Consider the following 22,275-nt stretch of genomic DNA (forward strand, 5'->3'; position numbering starts at 1 on the left):
CCTTGACCTCAGATTTATAGTCTCCGAATCTGTGAGACAGTAAGTTTCTGCGGTTGAAGCTACCCAGCTTGTGCCACTGTGACGGCAGCCCTAAGCCAACGAACGGACATGCTGTGACTCATAGAATGTTCATGGAACATTGGAGTTCTACAAGAGTAATCCTCATTTAAACATGGCCCGAACAAAATCCCAGAGCCCCCGGAAGGTCACAGCTAAATTAAGTCAAATTATTTTTTCCAGATTCATGCACTTGGTTTATAAAATCGGTAACCGAGTATCGAGGGAATGAAAAAAATCAACGAAAAAGGACATCACCCAACTAATCCAACACTTTTGAGTCTTGCGCGCAGATCGGCATGTGCTGCTTTACCTCATGTGCTTCGCGTCACAGACACAGTACTGAGCAGACTCGGTCCATTCAATCGGCATGTCTAAATTCCAAGGCATCTGAGAAAGTCCATAGCATCTCTACTGCCGGGGGGAACATTCCTCACCCAACAGGTGTCTCATAAAACACTTCTCCCAATCCACCCCCCCCACCCCTCCCCACACTCTTTCTGACCTGATTCTTCTTGGGGGTAGTTTTCTCCACACTTACTGGCAGATGTTGTCTACTGGTTCAACAGGGCAATTCCCAACTCTGAGATCACGTCCTTCCTACTTCCCCGCCTACAGCCGACGACATTTCTAACATCTGTGCTTATCAGATGTGCTTATCTTTGCCCTCTTATTTTTCCGTATAGGTTTATCAGGTATGTATCCCCCAAAATAAGTTGCTCAGGCTGGTTTTGAGCTGTATCACTTGTATTCTTCTGTGAATTGCTTTTCCACTCGCAATACTATGTAACTTTCATCTACACTAATGTGGTGTAGTATAAAATATACTATTCATTGCTGCTGTTTTCTAGCATCATGCATATGCCAAAATTGATCAATTCTTCTGTTGGCGAATAGTTTGGGTGTTTCTAGCGTCTTGCTATTGTTATGAATCATTTTGCTATAATAATAAACATTCTCTGGAACTCATAAGATGTTTTTTTTCCCCCAGGTATCTACTTAGGAGTGGGAAGTCTGGGTGATGACTTTCCTCTTTTACTTGCCCATAAACTTCCTGCACCCCTCCTCCTTCTCTTGACTGTCCCTTGAGAGGACAGGAGTCCAGTCTATGTTGAGGACCCCTTGGTGGGGGAGGGGGTGGCGGTGGGGAGAGAAGGAAGGAGAGGAGAGGCAGGTGGTGATGGTAGGACTTCAGCTACAGCATTGGGGAACCAGTCGGGAATGCGTGAAGCAAGGCAGCATCCTCACACTGGCTCTAAGGAGCATGAACGTGAGGTTGGGGTCTTCTGACCGGAGACAGGGGACTCAAGCTACACCATGGTGACATCGCACCATCAGCCCACTGTGAAATTGCCGCTGCCTGTGGGACATAGAGATTCCAACAGAAGATCTGTTCCATCCTGAGATGGTCTCTCTGTTTAACCTGCAGAAAGGAAAGCTGGCATGGTCCCCAGCAACTCTTCTCCGAGCCTGGGCCCCCACAGTAGCTTGCCCCTCTGTCTCCTTTTTAATGAGACTCCAAGTTTACGGGCCCCCTTGCTCCCCAAACCCAGCCCCTGGCTACCCTCTGCTGTCTCCATGGCGGTCTCCATGTTCCTCCCTCCACAGCCTCGGAACCAACACCCACCTCTCTGTCTCACGGTGGGACCACTGTTTTGTGCTAGAGCTGGCTTTGATGTCGCTCAATGGAGAGCCAACCCCGTGGCTCTCTTCCAGAATCAGCAGGAGATGGGCTCCTCCCTGGTTTGTGAAATATCCTGGGGTCCTTTGTGGTGGGGTTGCAGCTGCTGCTTCCTGGGCTGATCCAGACTTCTTTCTTTTTGTCCTTTCTAGTGGCTCCATAGCTGGCTGAAGACTCATTGGAGGTGGGTTTCTGAGTTGACCTGTCACCCCTATCTTATAGCATTGTCACCTACCCCGTGGTGAAAGGAGCTCCTCCTACTGGGTTTGGTCCTCCCTTCTTTCCTTCCGAGCGTTAGCACTGGGCTGGGAGACTCCTTGGCTTCCAACCTGTCCACTTATGGAGCCTTCTCTGTGCAGAGCTGAAATAAGGGTCCCACTACTGCATGTTTAGCTGCTTGGGCAGCAGGTTCGCAGGTAGTCTCTGGGCCTGCAACCACCACACTGGGCAGCTCTCTGGGGACAGGCCACGGCCTCCCATGACACGCTGAAAGTCCCCACGGAGGATATGCTTGCAGACCTTCCGAATGAATAGGAAAGGCACAGCTCACAAGATGAGGTCTAGTTTATCTCTGGCTCAAGTCCTTTTTATCTCAGTGGATCACCTGTTGATGGAGCCCAGCACCTCATGGAGATTTCAGCTCAAGGGGCCTTTCTAACATAGAGATGATGAACCTGGCAGTCAGGCTACCTCCGCAGAGGAAAAATATTTCCACCCACCTGGCTTGTCTTTGCCCATCTACTCCTGACTTCTTCGGTCCCATCATGCATAGGTCGGTGGCTAACACATGTTCAGTGCTTAGCGTGTGACAGGCATGGGGCCAAGTAGTCCGGCTACTCTGTCCACTTTGCTGTCCTGACTGGGCCTTCTCTTGTGACCTATGCTCCAAACCACCCTGAGAACTCTGCCCACGAGCTGACGTCAGATGGTTGCTTATGAGCATAGGGTTGACTTTTCCACCAGGAAAGGTGGAAGTCAAACATCAGGTTGTGCTTGGTTTCCTAACGGGAAGGCAGAGGCATAAGCATCCACTGCTATGAAGGCTCAAGACCGGATGCTATCAATCGCGAAGAAAAGTCGAGGAAGCACCTCTTTGGCATTAGGTTCTCCAGTGACTTGTGTTTGAACGTGCACGCTGGACGAACCCCGCCCCCCGACCGTGGGATACACATGTGTGGGTGAGCCCAGTTTTGATGAACCCCTCCTCCCCTGCAAACTGGTAAGGGAGGGAAATTAACAACTAACGCGACTCAACTAGTTTTGGAGATGGGAAGATATTAAAAAAATTTTCAAGTAAAGAATTCTAAAAGTATCCATCTTATATAATTATCACAATAAAGATAGACTTTTAAAAATAATGTGTTACATTTTTTCAAATGATTCACTTTCTAGACTTCTCCCTCATAGGAAGTACAGATAATTTTGCAAAAGGGACAAGCGTGGACTGCTGAAGAATGCAAATAATTAACCTTGTTACTTCTTTAAACACCACAATACCATTACCGAAAACTCCTCTTGCATCATTTTGGCTGCCCTTCATCGGGCAATCATAATGATCGTGTCATTGCAAACGCAGAAGCTCCCAGCACCTCTGTAGCTAAAGCGCAATTTTATGAAATGGGACGATTAAACTGGAACCGGAAGACAACTCATAAGCTCTACTGCAATGTGCATTACCTACTATGCAATCAGAATATAACGTATGCAATCAGAGCATTTCTTTTCCACTCAAATAGGACACCTAAATAAAAGTAGGTAAAATGGATATTTTATGGGATAATCCTGAATCTATTCTATGTCACGGAAATTTGAAAATGCATGTGCTTTTAGTGGTTTACTTTGGCTTGCTGATGACTTAAGACACACCTCCAGGCACCAGTGTTCCAGAACTTCACTGAGCCGCTGTTCCAAAATTCAGGAAGGCTGGGAAAAAAAACGTTGACAGGATTCCCCAAGAATCAAGAAAAGGCCAAAGGGAAGGGATAAAAATCGATCTCAGAAAAACTCAACAGGAAAGAATAAGCCGCCCTTGTAATGAGCTGGATTCTTTGGTCCCCCTCACGGCTCTTTTCCCCTCATCATTAAACCCCCCAGCTAGTGGCTCCTCTGTCTGTCCCAGCACTACACCTCATCCCCAGACATTTTGATGTGGATGCCTCTGACGCAAAGTAGCATTTGGCCTCAAGCAGGACCCGTGAAGGGTTTACTGGAAATGACCTCGGTTTCTTAATGTTATGCTTTTGATAACATCTTAGGGAGACCAGAGAAAGTAGCCACGTTATCTTCATCTGCAACATACTGAGCTTAACCGCAGGAGTTTTCCAGTTAATTTTAGAAATCTGATTGTAGTCAAATAGTCAATAACCCCATTTCCAACAAGGTTTCTTGTCTGGCATAATTCAGACAAATCGGAGGGCAAATAAATTGATGCCTTCTCTTAATCCTCCCCTGAGTTTTATGCTAATTGCTTGAGGAATATTTCAAGCAGAGGCCATAAAAAAAAGCAAAAGCTGTGTCTGTGGTCAAATACATTTGCAAAAGACAGCATAAAATACTGCATCCTTTATTTTTTTTTCCCCTTTGGATATTCAACGGACCCAGTAATATATTAAAGGCTCTAAGAAGGCATTTTTAAAATTTTATTTAATTCAGTCTTTTCAAAATCAATGTGACCACAGGCACATTTTGTTAAAATTACTGAACACCTACTAATATGGTTTGAGAAATGCTCTGCTAAAGCGTATACCTTTAGGAAGGGTAGCAAAATAACATTCGGAAATATTTGTCTTTTTGATCAAACATTAACTAATTACTCACTTGGAACAGAGAACTTTACAAAACATTTGGACCACAAGGCTAATTTACAGAAAAAGAATATATCTTGTACCATGGGGTGCCTGGGTGTCTCAGTCAGTTAACATCCAACTCTTGGTTTTGGCTCAGGTCATGACCTCACGGTTCATGAGTTCGAGTCCCATGTCAGGCTCTGCACTATGGTGCAGAGCCTGTTTGGAATTCTCTCTCCCTCCATCTCTCTGCTTCTCCCCTGCTCGTGCTAGCACTCTCTCGCTCTCTCTCAAAATAAAATAAAATATTTAAAAAATTTTTTAAATTACTTTAAAAAAGAAGATATCTTGTCCCATTTTCTAGAATGAAAATATTGATGAAGAAAAGAGAAGAAATAATAAATTTACAGGCAAAAAATGCACGTGTGTCCCCTTGGGAAAAAGCTAGGAAGATATCAACTAACAACGTTGTGTAAAGCCATCAATGCATGTGTCCAGAGATGCATTTAACATCAACCAGCTGTGGCTCAAAACCATCCCCGAATTTGGTAAATGTGTATTCGATACGTCTAAATGTTACTACATGATATTCAGAGTGTTCCTACGGTCACCAAAACCTTTGATTGCTGCCATTTGGAAAAGGAAGTAAACTTCACCTGGTCCCTCATCCTTACTGCTGGTTCTGAATTCTTGCTTAGACACCAGTAACCAAATAGCTACATGGGTGGGTACGGACTGCAGTCAGCCAGCAGAGGAAAAAGATCAAAAGCTTAACATCAAAAAGAAAAAGCAACAAACAACAGAAGAGAAAATTGGGTAAAGGACATGAATAGACCTCTCCTACAAAGAGAAATTCAAATGGCTCTTCAATACGTGAAAAGCTACTCAAGTTCAGTAGAAAAGAAGCGTAATTCTTCAGGGAAGTACCAATTTTTTATCTCATAATGGCAAAATGTTGGCAAGAGTAAGGAATGTGAGGACACACTGGGTTGAAAAGAGAGTGGAGGGTCAGGCGCTCTTAGGTGGTCTCTGTGGACAGCGATTTGCCCATATCTACCAGATTTTAACACACACATGCACGGACTGAAGGAGCGATCCCACTTCTAGGAATCGATCCCCCATGTATATATTCACACATGGGAGAAATGATGCGGCTCGGTGTTCTTCAGTGCAGCCCTATTTATCAGAAAGATTAGAAACAGCCCAAATGTCACCACGAGCAGCCGGTTAAACATCGACATGACAAAAGTCTAAGCAGTCTGCAAAAAAGAAATAAAGAAAGAAAGAAAGAAAGAAAGAAAGAAAAAAGAAAAAGAAAAGAAAAAGAAAAGAAAAGAAAAGAAAAGAATAAGGCGGCTTTCTACGGACTCAGAGGAAAGATCTCCAAATTACGCTAAGCAACAAAAGCAGGGGGTGTGTACCATACTGTGCTTTCAGCCATGTGACACACAGAATTGACGCACAGTAGGGATGCACGCACGTACACATTCTGGCACGCGTGTGTTTATGGATCTATGGGTATGCAAGGGCACGTGTCTGTAAGTCTTCTTTGCACTTACAAGTGTATGTATATTTCCAAAAGGACATTTGAGACACTGACAACATCAGCTTCTTTCTGGGAAATAAAACTGCATGGCTGAGGGACAGAGGAGGCACGGAAGGAGACTTCATTTTCACCACTGCCTTCAATAATTATCTCCAAATGCATGTACTACCTTTCAAAACAGTACGTTTGCAGTTCAATTCCTTCCCTCTATAGGTTTACATATAAAGCCAGTGTTTATGTTGCTTGATTTCTTATGGTCATTATACCATTCTATTTACTATTTAAAAAAATATTTTTCTAAAAGGCAGTGGAATGGTGAGTGGGGATAAATCAAGAGGGAAGAATACAGGAAAGGATGGAAGTCTATGTGGTCATGGCTTCTGATGCCCAGCCAAGCCACAGGGCTTCAGGACGGCAATGCCACAGTCAGTTGTCGGTTTGCCCTCGTCACACTAGCAGCAGTGAGCGGGATGTATTTGAAGGGAACAAGTGTCAGGGCAGAAGACCATTGCAGTCATTGATGTGAGCCCAAGCCAGAACTAAGGGACTGGAAATAGCAGACAGATTCAAGAACTTATAGGACAACTGTCTGAATGTGGGCAAGAAAGAATGAGAACTTGAAATGAGAAAAAGGTGACCTCAGGATCCCAGCCTGGGTGACTGGATGGACAGAGATGCCAAGAGCGAGCTAGAGAACACAGAGGTGGAAGTCTAGTTGGGAGGCTGGTGAACTGAAGAACCTCCAGGATGCATGGGGCGGGGGGGGGGGGGGGGGGGGGGGGATGGGGAAGGAAACCATCCAGGAGCCACAAAAACAGATCTGGACTCCAAGCTGAGGTTGAGGGCAGAGATACAGATTGGAAGGTACTGGATATGCAGATTCGGGTTGAAACCCTGAGCGTGAATGGATCACATCGGAAGTGAGTATGGAGGTGGTTTTAGGAGGGAGACTGAAGGAGCCAGGACAGAGAGGGTAATGACACAGGAAAAGCGGGGACACAGGAGGCCACCCCAGGGGAGGGGCGCAGAAGGATGCGTGAGTTTGCACAGCCTTGAGTTTCTCACATGGAGAGGAGGTGGCTCAAAGAGGGTGCCCTCGGGAGAGCACTGATGGTTTGAACAGCTCTTGTGAAGGCGAGAAAGGCATTAGCCATGGGCAGGCAAGAGCGACGAGTCAAGAAATGATGTTTATCTGCTGGTTTGTGTGTATTCATAGCATTCAGCTCTGTTGCTCCCTTACGCCACCCCATCTCCCCAAAAAAGAAAAGCAATGAGCTCAAACACCGAGAGAATGAAAGCAAAAGGCCAGATGCTGCGGCTTGTTTATGAGCGCGCACACACGCGCGCGCGCACACACACACACACACACACACACACACACACACAACTTTGCTCCTTGTTCTTGGCACTTGCTACATAAAGTGTGGACAAGTTGGACCCGGTTAGAAATGCAGAACCTCAGGCCACACACCCCAGACCCACGCACCAGAATGGCAATTTAACAAGATCCCAGATGGACTCCTATGCACTCGGCGGGATGAGTTTCTTTCAACTGGGAATCCCCGAGAGGGGCTTTTATCACATCCTGATGCCCAGGGCTCCAGCCCCAGGGATTTTTGCTTTAGTCCGGGCTGAGCCCAGAGAAGGTCCCAAGCGATCCTAATTTGCAAGCGAGGTTGCCATCCACTGCTCAGGAGCAGGGTTTTTTCTCAGTCTTTCTCCTTCTTCCCTCCCACCTGAGGGACACCAGTCCTCCCGACAGCCCTCCCTTGTCACGGAAGCAACATACCACAGGGTTTGAGCAAGGCAGGACTTCAAATTTTCGACTGCCTTTTGAAATTAACTTTTGAAATTAACATCTCTCTCTCCCTCAGAGAATCTTTATTCTCGTGGTGCTTTCCCAACTTGATGCGCATACTAGTCATCTTGTTAATAGACTCTGATTGGCTGGTCTGAGAGGAACCCAATGTTCTGCATTTAATTAGCACCCAGGAGAGGCTAGCTAATAGACCTCGCTCTCAGGAGCAGGTGCTCTAGGGGATGCGTCAGACTATTATACCGATGTGATGTTGAACCCGGTGGGATTCGTTTTAAAATGAAATTCCAGGCACCTGTGGAGTTTAAACGCTCCACCCAAGATTCTGTGGCATCCGAGGGATTGAGACCCACCCCTCGACCACCACCGCCTTAGAGTGAGTGTCTTCCTAAGGTGACACTCCTATCATTAAAAATCTGCTTTAGAGACTCGGGTTTCAAACGGGCACTAAGAAAAACAACAGCCAAGTTGGTCTCCATGAGTAAGAGCTTCCTGGTCAAGGTTCGGTCGTGAATGACGTTACTCCCAAGCAAGTTCTATAAAATGAGATAGGACAGTCTCATCACTCCTTTCCCCATCACACGTCACTCGGCCAGGAACACACACCCTTCGTTTTATAAGCTGACAGTTGCTATGGTAACCATAAAGCTAAGGCGGTAGAAGGCAGGCCACAGCTTCTTAGGGACAAAAAAAGAAGTAGCCAGCGTGGAATTTCCCCATGGTCGAAAATTCACAATGCATCCACTTGAGTGGAGAACAGAGCTCTCCCCCCCAGCATGTTTCATGGATCTTCTATGATTTACATATTTCAGTGGGCTAATCTGTTTTTTGATCCCAGGTGAAAATTAATTCATAGGTGCTCTAGAGAGCCACAGCCTTACTTCCAGATTCTTCTTGGAAGATAGCCCTTCTATCAGGGAGACGGTGTCTTTGTTTTGTCGACGCCACATCCGATCTGAAATCATACCAAGGACAACTTCTTTTCCTCTGTATGTCTTGATGTGCACGCAGTGATACCTTTAAACCTCAACAATTGAACTTGCCATCTTAACCGCCGATCACTTCGCCCCTGAGCGGAATGTTGAGGCAGCATTCTGAGTTGGAAGAGAGTTTTAAAGAAATGCAATTCTGCGGTGCCTGGTTGGCTCAGTTGGTAGACATACAACACTTGATCTTGGGGCTGTGAGTTCAAGCCCCACATTGGGCCTAGAGCTGACTTCAAAGAAAAAGAGAAAGAGAGGCAGTTGTATATTTTCAAGCACAGAGAGCCACCCGACCCAGCCGGGAAGAAAGGTCTTTGGGACTGCCTGGAACGAACAGCTGGATGTGAATGAACCAGCTTCTCCCAGGCACACGCCTCAGAGGTGCCTAGAAGATGCTCTGGGAGCGGCTTAGCATTCCCTGCATGATGTTGTTCACAATGCTATTTTCAGCTTTAACCGAAAATCAAAGACAAATGACATTGGAGCCTCTGTTTGAATCGGCCCTAATTCCAAAGCGGTAGAATCAGAATTACTTCTAATACGCAGTAGTCCCGTGTCTTTGCTAACCTCAAGCACGAGAAGGTATGCAAACCAGGCAAGTGAACACCCCAGGAGCCCGGGGGGTGCTGGCGGCTGGCTGTGCTGGGTGGGAGTGTGCACGTGTGCTTGTGGAAGGGGTGAGGGGCATGTCCTCACTGGAGAGACTCTACAGCCATTACCTGCAGTCGCTCGGTCCCCTCCGTGCCACTTACATGGGCACAGCAAACTCCAGGAGTCAATTAACTACTCTCACTGGGATGGCAGTCTGGGAACCGAAGCTCAGTGCTGTCTATCACCGCGCGGTTAAGGATTTGAAATGCTATCACTTCCCAGCAACAAGGCTGCTCCATTCTAAGTCATTTCTTACCACTTCATCAAATATTTTTCACTGCCAGGTACCCAGCAACACAAGCGGATGTCTCACCGATATCCCAAACTAGTGAGGCTCAAAACAACAGCTCTCTCTTTGACCTACGATGGGCCCTCCCCCTGCATTACTCATCCCTACAAACGGCTCTGTTATCCACCTTCACAGAAAGCACTTCCGAAGGCCATTGCAACAATATCTTCCAACCTGCAACGTAACCTTCTTACACCTCATCAACAAACGGCATCTAATTTCCCTTCCCTTGAATCAGACCTAGCCTCAGTGACTCTCTCGTCACCAAGAGGTGCTCAGCACAAGTGAGGCTGCCTGAATTCTGCAACCAGCTTCTGCTTTGATCTTGACCTTTCCGGATGCTCGTTCTTCAGGTGGCCCCCATCATGGGACCCTCCATGGCAGCCCAGTGCCATAGAGATGCCCAAACCATGCAGAGACGCTCCCATCTACAGACCCGGCTGAGCCTTTGAGTTACCCAGCTCAGGTGTCAGACATGAGTGAAGACGATTCCAAACGATTCCGGGCCCCAAATGATTCAAATCACGTCAGTTGTTCAAGCCTTCACAGCTGAGGGCCCAGACATCCTAGAGCAGAAACAAACCACTCACCATGTCCTGTCTGAATTCCGGACTCACAGAATCTATGAACATCATGAGGAGGATTTTATGCCAGTAAGTTTGGAGTGGTTTTTCCTGCAGCAGTAGATAGCTTGGAATATCCCCTAGGGCACCTAAGCCAGAAGTTATTCCTCAGGCCTCCTTTTCTCTTGACCCTCAGATCTAATGGGACTTGTGAATGTCAAATCCTTAACATTTTCTTAATTTTATTGATTGAGTGATTGATTGGGAGTGAGCACGTGTGTGTGAATGGGGGCAATGCAGAGAGAGAGGGAGAGAGAAAATCCCAAGTAGTGCTGACAGCACAGAGCCAGACATGGGGCTCAATCTCACCACCTGGGAGATCATGACCTGAGCCAAGATCAAGAGTTGGGCACTTAAGTGACTGAGCCACCCACGTGCCCACAAATCCCTAACATTCATCATGATCTGTCTCCTTCTCTCTATCCCGGCCATCTTGGTTTAGGTCCTCACCAGTTTTTCTTGGACTATTGTCTACTCCCTTCTCCCTGCTCTTGCCAACATGGGATTTCTAAAATAAATCCATGTACCCACTATATTTATTGGGTGACTATTATGTGCTTTGCATGGAATAAACATGGCCCCAATTGTCATGAAGTCAACAGTCTAGTGGGAGAGAGTCACACGGTCATTCAAGGACATAATCATAAGTGCCCTCATGGGTATGAAGGAAAGCACAAGGGGCTCATACTACAGGGGGTCTGCTCCAGGCTGGGGCTCAGAGAAGGCTTCTCTAAGGAAGTGAGACAACACCGAGAGCCGAAGGGGGAGGAGTCGTCAGCCACATGGAAGGAGCTGGCATCAGATCCCACGTGCAGTGAAGTCTTTGTCCCCCATGAAGGCCAGACTGGGAGGAGCAAGCATGACTATGGAGAAGCTGCGGTGGGAGGCGGCTACTGCACATCTAGCCATGTTATTTTCAGCATGTCCAAACTCCAGCATGACCCATCATCTAGGTTCCAAAACTGACTCTCTGTTCCCTGAATGCTCAGCTCCTTGGAGCCTCCCTTCAAGGTGACTCAGCCTGGAACACCACGCTCCTGACACCCCTGGGGTTGATTTACCTCTCATACTTCCTGCGGACTCAGCTCAGGCATTGTCACCTCCAGGAAGCCTTCCCTGACCAGGGAAGGCCGCTGAAGTGCTCACCTGGTTCCCTAGTCATACCTGTGAAGCTCTCTGACATGTTCAATCACAAATGCCCACTGAGCCTCTCCAATGCACCAGGCACGGAGCCCAGTGCCCTGACCCCAACGGGGCACAGGACAGATTAGCCCCCGGGCCCTGTAGCACTTACAGCTTAGCTGGAAGATGGGCAATAGACAACGAGTCACTCAGCTTTTGATTTTTTTTTGGTGGGCAGGGTGTCTACAAACTGTACCTTTTCTTCCAAGTTTCAATTTAAATTCTAGTTCATTAACATGTAGTGTAATACTGGTTTCAGGTGTAGAATTTAGTGATTCATCACTTATATGCAACACCCAGTGCTCGTCCCAGCAACTGCCCTCCTGAATGCCCATCACCCATTTAGCCCATCCCCCCACCCTCTTCCCCTGATCAATCCTCCATTTGTTCTCTATCATAGTCACTCAATTTTTAAATTTTTTTTAATGTTTATTTATTTTTGAGAGAGAGAGAGAGAGAGAGAGAGAGAGAGAGACAGAGTGTGAGTGGGGGAGGAGCAGAGAGAAAGGGAGGGAGACACAGAATCTGAAACAGGCTCCAGGCTCTAAGTTGTCAGCACAGAGCCTGACGCGGGGCTTGAACTCGGGACCAGCGAGATCATGACCTAGGCCCAAGTCAGACGCTTAAGTGACTGAGCCACCCAGGCGCCCCAGTCACTCAGTTTTTAAGTCTCACTGAGAGAGGTGCTGAAAAGCTGGTGGGGAAGCCCACAGTGACCTCCTCTTGTCATAACCACCTTGTTCCCCAGGCTTTTAGTTCCTCTGCGTGTGGTAGGTGTACCGCCTTCCTCCTGCCGTGGAGCCTCTGTATGTGGTCCCCTACTCAGGACCATCCTGCCTCCCCTCTCCCTTCCCCTGATGAGCTCCTCCTCATCTCTCACTTGGCAGGCCAGGCAACCTTTTTCACAAGGAAGCAGGGCAGGCTCCTGTGTCCCAGCCCTTGGAGCAGAACCACAGGTCCATCCATTAGGAGAGCAAGTCATTGCATGAGTGAGGCTCTTTCTGCAAGGTTTAGCTTTGTCCCTGCAGCTGTACGTGTGCAGGGGTTAACTTTCCCACAGTTTTCTGCCTTCTCTGTGTCGAGAGACTTGTGCCTTGACCTCCTGCAGGTAGACTGCCCTACTTCAGCCCAGACCCACAGCTTCACCTGAGAAACCACTGGGGCCCAGGAGAGCAGACGTGGGAGTGGCATGAGAGTCCACAGGTCCGTGAACAAAAAGACTGGAGAAGGCTGTGTTCATGGGAAAGGCTTAGAAGATGGCAGAGGCAGGGGTGACTGACCCTAAATCACCCCAAATTTCCTCAATATGCGGGCAAATTCACTGTGGGAAAATGAACTGTTCTTTATCCCAGCCACCTCTCCGACCATTCATCATCCTTGGGTGTGGGGACAGAAGGAGCTGTTTAAAAGAAGGAGTCCACAGCTTTAACCTTGGGGGTCCAGGAGAATCTGAGTGCCCCAAAAGAAAGTAGAGGGGTCGAGAAGAAGGTTCGATGATGGACAGATGAGAGGAGATGATAGGGCAGGGTAGACACTTTCACTTTGATATGGAAGACATTAAGGGAGGAACTGACCAGAGGGGGTAGTGGAGAACAAGAGCTACTATTTATTGAGCATTTACTGTGTGCCTGAAGCTGTGCTAAATCCTTTACATTTGTTTTCTGATTTTTTAAACTGTTTTTTAATCTTTATTTATTCTTTGAGAGAGAGCACATGCGCGCACAAGCAGGGGAGGGGCAGAGGGAGGGAGACACAGAATCTGAAGCAGGCTCCAGGTTCTGAGCTGTCAGCACAGAGCCCGATGCGGGGCTTGAACTCACGAACCGGGAGATCATGACCTGAGCTGAAGTCGGACGCTCAACCAACTGAGCCACCCACGTGCCCCATTTTATTTTCTGATTTAATCTTCACAACTACATTATGCCCATTTCATGGATGGAGACACTGAGGCACAGAGAGAAGTCCTTTCCTCAAGGTCACACAGCTAGAAAGCAGTCCAGCGTCCTCCCTCTTCCTCACCATGCACCTTGCCTCTCAGAGTGATGCAGAGATGTGGTAGGTGAGCAGGTTAAAAGGAGTTAGCTTGCTCAAGGAAGCCTTGTAGATAGAGAATGGAGTACGAAGGAGGGTTGTGAACATTCTCCAAAAGGAACAAGAAAACAGGAGGGGTGCTGGGCAAAGGGTGTTGTCTCCTGCCAAGGTCAGCACTCTCCAAGGAGAGACTGTTACAAAGGTCAAGCACTTCGGGGAAAACAGGTTGATGGCCTACAGAAAGCTCACTGGCCTTGGCACTGGGGTTCTTGGTGACTCTTAAGACAGCATTACGCGGAGGGCAGAGGGCAGCCAATGGACGGGAGGAATCCAGGGGCCCAAGAGGATGCAGTACGAGAGAAATGGGTTTCCAGAAGCTTGGCCAAGAGAACAGGAGACAGGACACCAACTGTGGCAGAAGGCGGGATTCAGGCAAGAATTTGTGGTAGGACAGGGAAGCTGTGAGCACATCCGTGATTTGTGAGCCAGCAGAGCAGGAAGATGGGAGAGGTTAGAAAGCAGTGCTCCCTGGGAGGCAGGAGACAGCCTTCTCATTCATCCCCAGGCTCAGAAGAAAGGGCCAGTCTGCACTGATCCAGTGCTATCCCGAGCATTTATTTATTCCCAAGGGCTTCATCTCTAAGCTGGTTCCTGGCTGGCACAGAATTGAGTTGACCTAGCGGACACCAGGATGGGTGGGACGGTTTAAAAAAAAAAAAAAAAGGCAAATTAAAAAACTCCACAGCATTCTAGAGTCAAGGGATTTTAGGAACCTGTGGCTGAATAAAATTAAACTGGCTTATTATTATTTTTTAATCTTTATTTACTTTGAGAGAGAGAGCGAGACAGAGTATGTCCAAGTGCACGAGCCGGGGGAGGGGCAGAGGGAGGGAGAGAGAATCCCAAGCCAGGCTCCATGCTGTCCGCACAGAGCCTGATGCGGGGCTCGGTCCCATGAACCGCGACCCGAGCCAAGAGTTGGACGCTGAACTGAGTGAGCCACCGAGGCGCCCGTGAACTGGTTTCTTTCGTGCCTGAATTTCTTGGATCCTTTTCAGCTAATGGACAACCTTAAACTCCAAGAAGAGGTTAAAGAATTCGGAGCTTCCGGTCTCAGGGGCTAGAGAATCTTTGTGCCCTTGGAGATCTGCAAAAGAAGGGTTTCCCAGGATGCACACTGGGAAATACTGCTCCAATGTGCTCATCAGGAAACGAGGGTTCATCCCGTAGCATGGGAAACATTCCCACTTATTCTTCCCAATCCTTGCTCAAAGTAAACTCAGGGTAAAATTACTCCGGTAAAATCGGTGGGTTTCTCTCTTCCTCTGTGGCGCTTTCTAACAGCGTGTTTACTTACCCTTGTTCTGGAGCCTCACAGCTCACAACAAACGTCCTTCAACTGAAAAGCATTCATAATGGAGCTCTCAGAACGCTTGCTTAACTCAGCTGGGCTAGGGCATCTTTAAAAAACCAACTTTCTGCCCTAAGAGGATGCTGTTGAAGAGATGAACGTGATTCATGCACTTCCAGGCCCTGTTCTGCTACAGAGCGCACTGGCCTCTGGTGTTCCTCAGCCTGACAGGACGTCACAGAGTGACTCATGCTCTGGTTTCTAAAGAATTAATTCCTTGAAGAAAACTATCCTTCATGGAAAATGTCAAGACAGACAGAGAGTCATTTAAAGAGGAGCGACGCTGACCTTAAGTGGGAAAATGACCGAAAATATGAAACACAATTAAGAAGGGAGAAGGAGGGGTGCAGAGGGAAAAGGAAAGGACAGAAGGAGGGAGGAGAGGAGGAAGCAGACCTGTTGGGGGCGTGCAGGGCAGGAGAAGGAATACAGGAGAGAGGTCTGGCACTTACTGAATGTCTTCTGTGCTTTGGGGAAGGGCAGGTAGAGGTGTGTTTCTAAAAGTCACAAGCAAGGTTGTTTGACAGGAGTTTTATGAAATGAGAACGAGCAGGGGCACCTGGCTGGCTCTGTCCATAGAGCGTGCAACTCTTGATCGTGGGGCTGTGAGTTCGAGCCCCACATTGGATGTAGAGATTACGTAAAAATAAAATCTTCAAAAAGAAAAGAAAAGAAAAGAAAAAGAAATGAGACCCACCAGATTCCCCGAGAAATATAAGCCACCACTGGAAGAGACCATGAAGAGCCAAGATCAAGTCTGGCCTCCCTGGCGACCTGCATTCCAACAGTAGAAATCTACAAGAGGGATGACCTACAGACTGAGCGATCAGGAAAGGGCCCTGAGAACCTGGATGTGAAGGTAGAGTTGGAAAAAAACCAGAGGTGAGAGTTCCCACCGAGTACGTGCTTCTCTGACATTTCTGCAGGCACCCAACCCCGGTCCTTTGTTACGTCCCGGACCACACAGCTGATAGCGTGGCACCAAGCACCAACAGCAAAGTTCACCTTGAACCCCACGGAGCCGGTTCTCTGCCAGCTCATCAGATATCCACATCTGATAGCGATTCCAAGACTGTGACAGGCAACTTAGAAGTTCAGCGGGGGAAAGAATGAGGAAGAAACACCGTATTCATGACGTGAGGCAGTCAGCTAGAACTCCCCGCTAATTTGTCAGGCTCCTTCAGCTTTATCCCCATTCGAACATCCAGTCTGGACCTGTTATACAGAGGCCACATTTCCTGTTCAGATTGGCAGTGATTCCATTTTAATTTAGCTCAGCTACCGTGATTTTCATACCTTCTGCTTCAAGGCAGAAAAGCGCTTAAGCTTAACATTTGACAGCTTAAAATGATAGCCGGAAATCTACAGTAAGTTCTGATCGTTCTAAATGTTTGATGCAGAAAACTAAGGACGGCAAACAGTATACATAGATCAATGGCCTGCCCGGTTTTGGGGCCCAGGTTAGGACGGGACCCATTTGGACTTATGTTCTCCCCCATGGAGATCCTCCCTACATGGGAGAGCTGGAGAGAGGCAGCCTCTGACCAGAGCAGGAGGAATCATCCCCAAAGTCTCATTTCATGCATGTTGCTCTTTCTACCGGTGAAACAGTTTGAAAAACAAAACAAAACAAAACAAAAAACCCCAAGCTGATTAGGGAGCAGAACCCGGCAGCAAAAACGAGGGGAGCAAGGAGTGACACAAAGTAAGGGCAGTGACGGAGACTTTGGGGAAGCCAGATAGAACCAGAGGTTATTCTGACTGAGGCTGTGGAGACAGCATCCAGAGAGTCAGAAACTGTAATTTCGTGGAGATTCCTAGAAATGAGAATCTAAAGTTATTCAGCTGGAATTTGAGAGACCATGGAAGAAATATTTTGGACCTGAAACCTGGAGCAAATCTGGGGCCCGGAGAGAAAAGGTTCAGCTTCCTCATGGAGCACAACCGCCACAGGAAGAGACCACATTTTCTTGCCAGGGTGGGAGAACCAGCAGAAAACGAAATAGAAAAGCCACAGCGGGGAAAAGCATCCTCATAAAAGTAAGGTACACTCCACTGTGGCCTCAAGGACTGACAGTCTACGGCTATTTTTAAGCACTATTGGTACAGCTGAGTCGTTGTGACAGAGCCCGTGTGGCACACAGAGCCTAAAACAGTTACTGTCTGGCCCTGACCCCTGGTCCAGACCGGGCCTCGAAGTTGCCCTGATTCTGGGCAGGTAGGGCTGTTTGCCGTTGCCCCTCATAGCAAGCAGCCCACACCGCATCATATTCACAAACGGCTGAACCAAAGGTGTGCCAACTCCAAGCTTCCTGGTGCAGTAACAAGCAAACTCCTCCGCATACAAGTCCCTCCTAAAAGTAGACACCAACCAACACCTTCCATTTTCTGGACAGAACGTGTCAGGTGGGTCGACCAGCCCTGCGTGCTGGGGACGAAGCGTCCAAACCCATTGTCGTCCAAGCCCATTGCCCCCGTTCTCCCAGCTGTATCCGAAGAGGAGGAAGATACCTCCTGGCCAACCTAACACGGGCTGGCCATCCTGTGCACCTGTGGTCACTGCCCAGTGAGGACAGACAAGGATGGGACCCAGTCTCCGGTCCCAGTGAGGTTACCTTTTCGGAATGTCTCCCGGTTTTCCTCTGCTTCTCTGTTGACTCGATTCTGTTCTGGTTCAACCGCAGCTCCCTGGTCTTCGAGCTCATCTTCTGTTTCATCGTCACTATAGGGAACCACTTCATCATTCGGCTGAGAATCCTCCTCGAATGTCGTTTCTGAGTCTCTTTCAGAACTCATCCTGCTGGCAAACTGGAACTACCTGGTTTAAAAGAAAGAGAAACCAGAGTGAGTTATGACTCGCGCCCAGTTTCTGCCTGCGCCCAGTAGCAATGCCCTTTTAACGGAACATAATTTAAATGAACGTGCAAGTGTGTCTGAACAATGACCCCAAAGTTCAAATTACCAAGCAAATAAGAACAAAACCATTCACGGGGTACCTGGGTGGCTCAGTTGCTTAAGCATCTGACTTCAGCTCAGGTCATGATCTCACAGTTTGTGGGTTCAAGCCCCGCGATGGGCTCTGAGCTCAGAGACTGGAGCCTGCTTTAGATTCTGTGTCTCCCTCTCTCTCTGCCCCTCCCCTGCTCATTCTCTGTCTCTCTGTCTCTCTCTCTCTCTCTCAAATATAATGAACATTAAAAAAATTAATGTTGGAATGAGCACTGGATGTTGTATGTAAGCGATGAATCGTGGGAATCTACTCCTGAAGCCAAGAGCACATTGAATACGCTGTATGTTAGCTAACTTGACAATAAATTATACTTTTTAAAAAATAAAAAAGAACAAAACCATTCATTAGTGATTGCATGCTTGAGCAAGAATTAAGAACAAAAATGTAGCTGCAAACTTTTTGTTTTTAAGCGTATACAAGCTTTAAGGTAGTATTTCAAATTGCGGGTCTCTACCGAGCAAAATAAATTTAAGTCATAACCAACATTAAAATAAAATGAAACAGCTAATAAAGCATCGGGGCACAGCAGGCGTCGTAAGAGTCAGTACTGTTGGATGAAACCGTCTGACGAAACACACACACATTTATTTGCATTGTAGGTCTTAATGCAATTGCATTTCTTACTGCGGGTTGCTGGCAAAGTTTGAGACACAGTGCCCTAAGACATCTGGTTTCCCCTAATGCTAATATTCTGAGCTTTTACTCTGTGATACATTAAAAAAAATTTTTTTAACGTTTATTTATTAATGAGAGGCACAGAGCATGAGCAGGGGAGGGGCGGAGAGAGGGGGAGACACAGAATCCGAAGCAGGCTCCAGGCTGTCAGCACAGAGCCCGACGTGGGGGTGGGGGGGGTCGAACTCTCAAACCGCGAGATCGTGACCTGAGCCGAAGTCAGATGCCTAACCGACTGAGCCACCCAGGCGCCCCATACTCTGTGATACATTTAAGGCTTAGATCCTCACCTTTACTTCCTGGGAGCACTCCCTCACCTCTCTTCCTAACTACCCCCACCGACACCCTGTATCTGGAATTTGTGCTTGTGTGTATGCTGCTGTTTAAAGTGAATGCACAAGTGATAAGCACAACTGTAGTCAGATTAGGAAAATATTTACACAACTACCATGGGTCACATGAAGATAGCCATGCAGCCTGGCGTTATTTATATAAGCATCATATTGCCATGTACCTGACGTTGTTAATAACAGCGGCTCACATTTATATAGCGTTAACTGGACTCCAGGCCCTGCATGAACTGCTTCACCGACATTGGCTCCTTGAAACTTCCCACACGACCCTGGTGAGGGTACTATTGTTATTCCAACTCTACAGAGGAGAAAACCACAACTCTCTGAATAGCTTGCACAATAATTATTAAAAACGTGCCACAAAGGGGCGCCTGGCTGGCTGAATCAGTAGACCATGCAACTTTTGATCTCGGGGTCATGAGTTCAAGCCCCATGATGGGTGTATAGCTTACTTAAAAAAAATTTTGCAGCAAAACAATTGCTTTCCAAGGAGGGATCTTCTATATTCTACTCTTCTGTTACAGCGTCTTATTCGTTTTCATCAAGGGTTAGTTGCCGTGAGTGGAACTACTTAGCTGATTGCATGCTTTGTACCAAATCTAGCATCTTGGACCTGTGAAGTTTTATAGCCATAACTGAACATGTATGAAATGTTTAAATATTTATATTATCTATTATTAATATGTATCATATATTATATATTTATAATATAGATATATTTTGTACAATATTATTTACAACCATAAAACCCAGAAGCAACTTGGGTGTCCAATGCTTGGTAACTGTGTAAATAAATTGTGATATCGTCACACTATGAGACAATTTAGATCATGATCCGAAGCGTTTTTTTTTTTTATTTTTATTTTTTTAACTTTTTATTTATTTTTGAGACAGAGAGAGACAGAGCATGAACGGGGGAGGGTCAGAGAGAGAGAGGGAGACACAGAATCGGAAGCAGGCTCCAGGCTCTGAGCCATCAGCCCAGAGCCCGACGCGGGGCTCGAACTCACAGACCGCGAGATCGTGACCTGAGCCGAAGTCGGACGCTCAACCGACTGAGCCACCCAGGCGCCCCGATCCAAAGCGTTTTTAATGACTCTGGAAAAGTCCAAACATGTTGAGTTGAAAGGTGGGTTAACAATCCGTATGTATAGAACAGTCCCAGTTACTCAGACATTTATTCACTGTCCAAAATGTCAACAATTGCCACGCATCCTTTACGTGAAATGACACATGTCAAGTGCTCGATTCAGTACCCAGCATACGGTAAATACCCAATACAGTGCTAACACGACAGAAAGTACACAAACGTGATTTCGTGATTTTCAATTCTTTCCAGAACTAGAAAAAATGTCCTTTATAATAACAAATGAAACGGTGTGGGGATTTATCCCTTCATGCATTTCCATCTCCTGAAATCACTTCTAAACTGTATCTGCCTCTCACCAGGAGGTAACATATTAGACTATTTATTATAGAACTACACTTAAGCACAGGCGGATTCCGTTTAAAAACCTTTTGATTGCAGAATGAAACATTTTCCTGCTCTCCCAATTTTCTGTGCGCTAGTAAATGACTCTATCTCGGGGTTTCATACATGTCTCATTTGTGGTTTTGTAATATACTGCCACCCATGCTTTAGCTGCTATTTAAATTTAATACACTCTCTTTAAAATTCCCAAGCTCTTAAGGGCAAAACTTTTGCCAACAATCTTTCAGAACAAAAATAATGGAAGTGGTTCAAGCAGGACCACCCCATGAGATAGATAATATTGTCCCATCTTACAGATAAGGACACTGAGGGTCAGCTGCTAAGTGGCGTAAGTTAGGATCTCATGTCTCCGTTATAGGGACATGTGCGACATTAATGAGTCTGAAAGCACCATTATAGAAACAATTTTTCTTTTATCGTAGTACATAACATAAACTTAACCACTTTAACCATTTTTAGGTGTCCAGGTCAGGGGCGTTAAGCGCATTCTAGAAACATTTTGTACGTGATCGGTTCCCTCATCATTATTACGGCCAAGTGTCTCCGTGCTTATTTCCCACATTAAGACTGGATCCAGTCTTTCGAGGTTGAGGGAGGAGACAGAACAAAGGAGTGGATTCAACAGCCAGGAGGATGGGATCCAGGGTGAGCAAAGGCATTGCATAACCGGCCAGCTCAGCACTGGAACACCCACCCCAGGCCAGACTGTGTGGGCTGCTTGGAAAGCAGAGCTCTGAGCTGAGTGGAAGTTCTCTGCAGTGTGTGTGTGCGTGTGTGTGTGTGTGTGTGTGTGTGTGTGTGTGTGTGTGTAAAATGCAGACACACATGGGAACCATTTAGCTCTCTCATCAGAGCACGACCAAAGAAAAACTGGGAAGAAATCCTTTCTTTGAAGCCCTGAGTGACGTAAGCCACTTTCCTGCTCTAAGCCATGATGTGAAGAAGGCAGGCACTATCTAGAACATGGATTTGGAAACTTTGTTGTGTCCCTTACCACCCCTGCAGCACACTGCAGCCCTGTGTGCACTTGCTCAGCCTTCATGAAGCACCTGCCAGGTGCTGACTACCACCCAGGCACTGGGAACAGACCCTTTGGAGACTACCAGGTCATTCAGGGATCCAGGTAAGTAAACTATACATGACAGCCACGAGACACAGCAAGGCTAATCATTTCTGCCTGAACATACACCTCCCGTCCATTCCTGCCTCTCTGTCTCCAAGGCCACCACCCTAATCCGCGCTGCCATCACCTCTCTGCTGCAATGCTGCAAATACACTCTAATTACACGCCTACAATCAACTTCCGAACAGCTTCCAATCAACTTCTTGCCGCTCTCCTGCTTAGACCCTTCCTATGTGTTAGGGACAAAGCTGTGTCCCCTTCAAAAAATCATAGGCTGAAGCCCTAACCCCCAATGTGACTGTGTGGGGAGATCAGGCCTTTAAAGAGGTAAATAATTTTATAAGGGTGGGACCCTAACCCGACAGGTCTGGTGTCCTTACAAGACGAGAGAGAGACGTCACAGAGCTCTCTCTCTCTTTCTGTGCACGCACAGAGGAAGGGCCACAGAAAGATGACGGCCACCTACAAGCTAAGAAGATGGCCTCCCCAGAAACTAACCCTACTGGCACCTCAATCTTGGACTTCCAGCTTTCAGAAATATGAGAAAATAAATGTCTATGGTTTAA

General features: G+C 47.0%; 1 protein-coding gene across 2 annotated transcripts in view; it reads right to left on the bottom strand.

Moving 5' to 3' along the window:
* ATP8B1 (ATPase phospholipid transporting 8B1) overlaps positions 1-22,275 on the bottom strand; it is a 126,338-nt gene that overhangs the window by 46,354 nt on the left and 57,709 nt on the right. For both annotated transcript variants that reach the window (XM_078435207.2, XM_078435208.2), the window contains exon 2: positions 17,672-17,874. In XM_078435207.2, the coding sequence (XP_078291333.2) occupies positions 17,672-17,852 (181 nt within the window). In that variant the 5' untranslated portion in view covers positions 17,853-17,874. The remainder of the gene's footprint in view (positions 1-17,671; positions 17,875-22,275) is intronic.

This window comes from Panthera onca, chromosome D3 (assembly GCF_046562875.1).
Source record: "Panthera onca isolate mPanOnc1 chromosome D3, mPanOnc1 haplotype 2, whole genome shotgun sequence".
NCBI classification, from domain to species: domain Eukaryota; kingdom Metazoa; phylum Chordata; class Mammalia; order Carnivora; family Felidae; genus Panthera; species Panthera onca.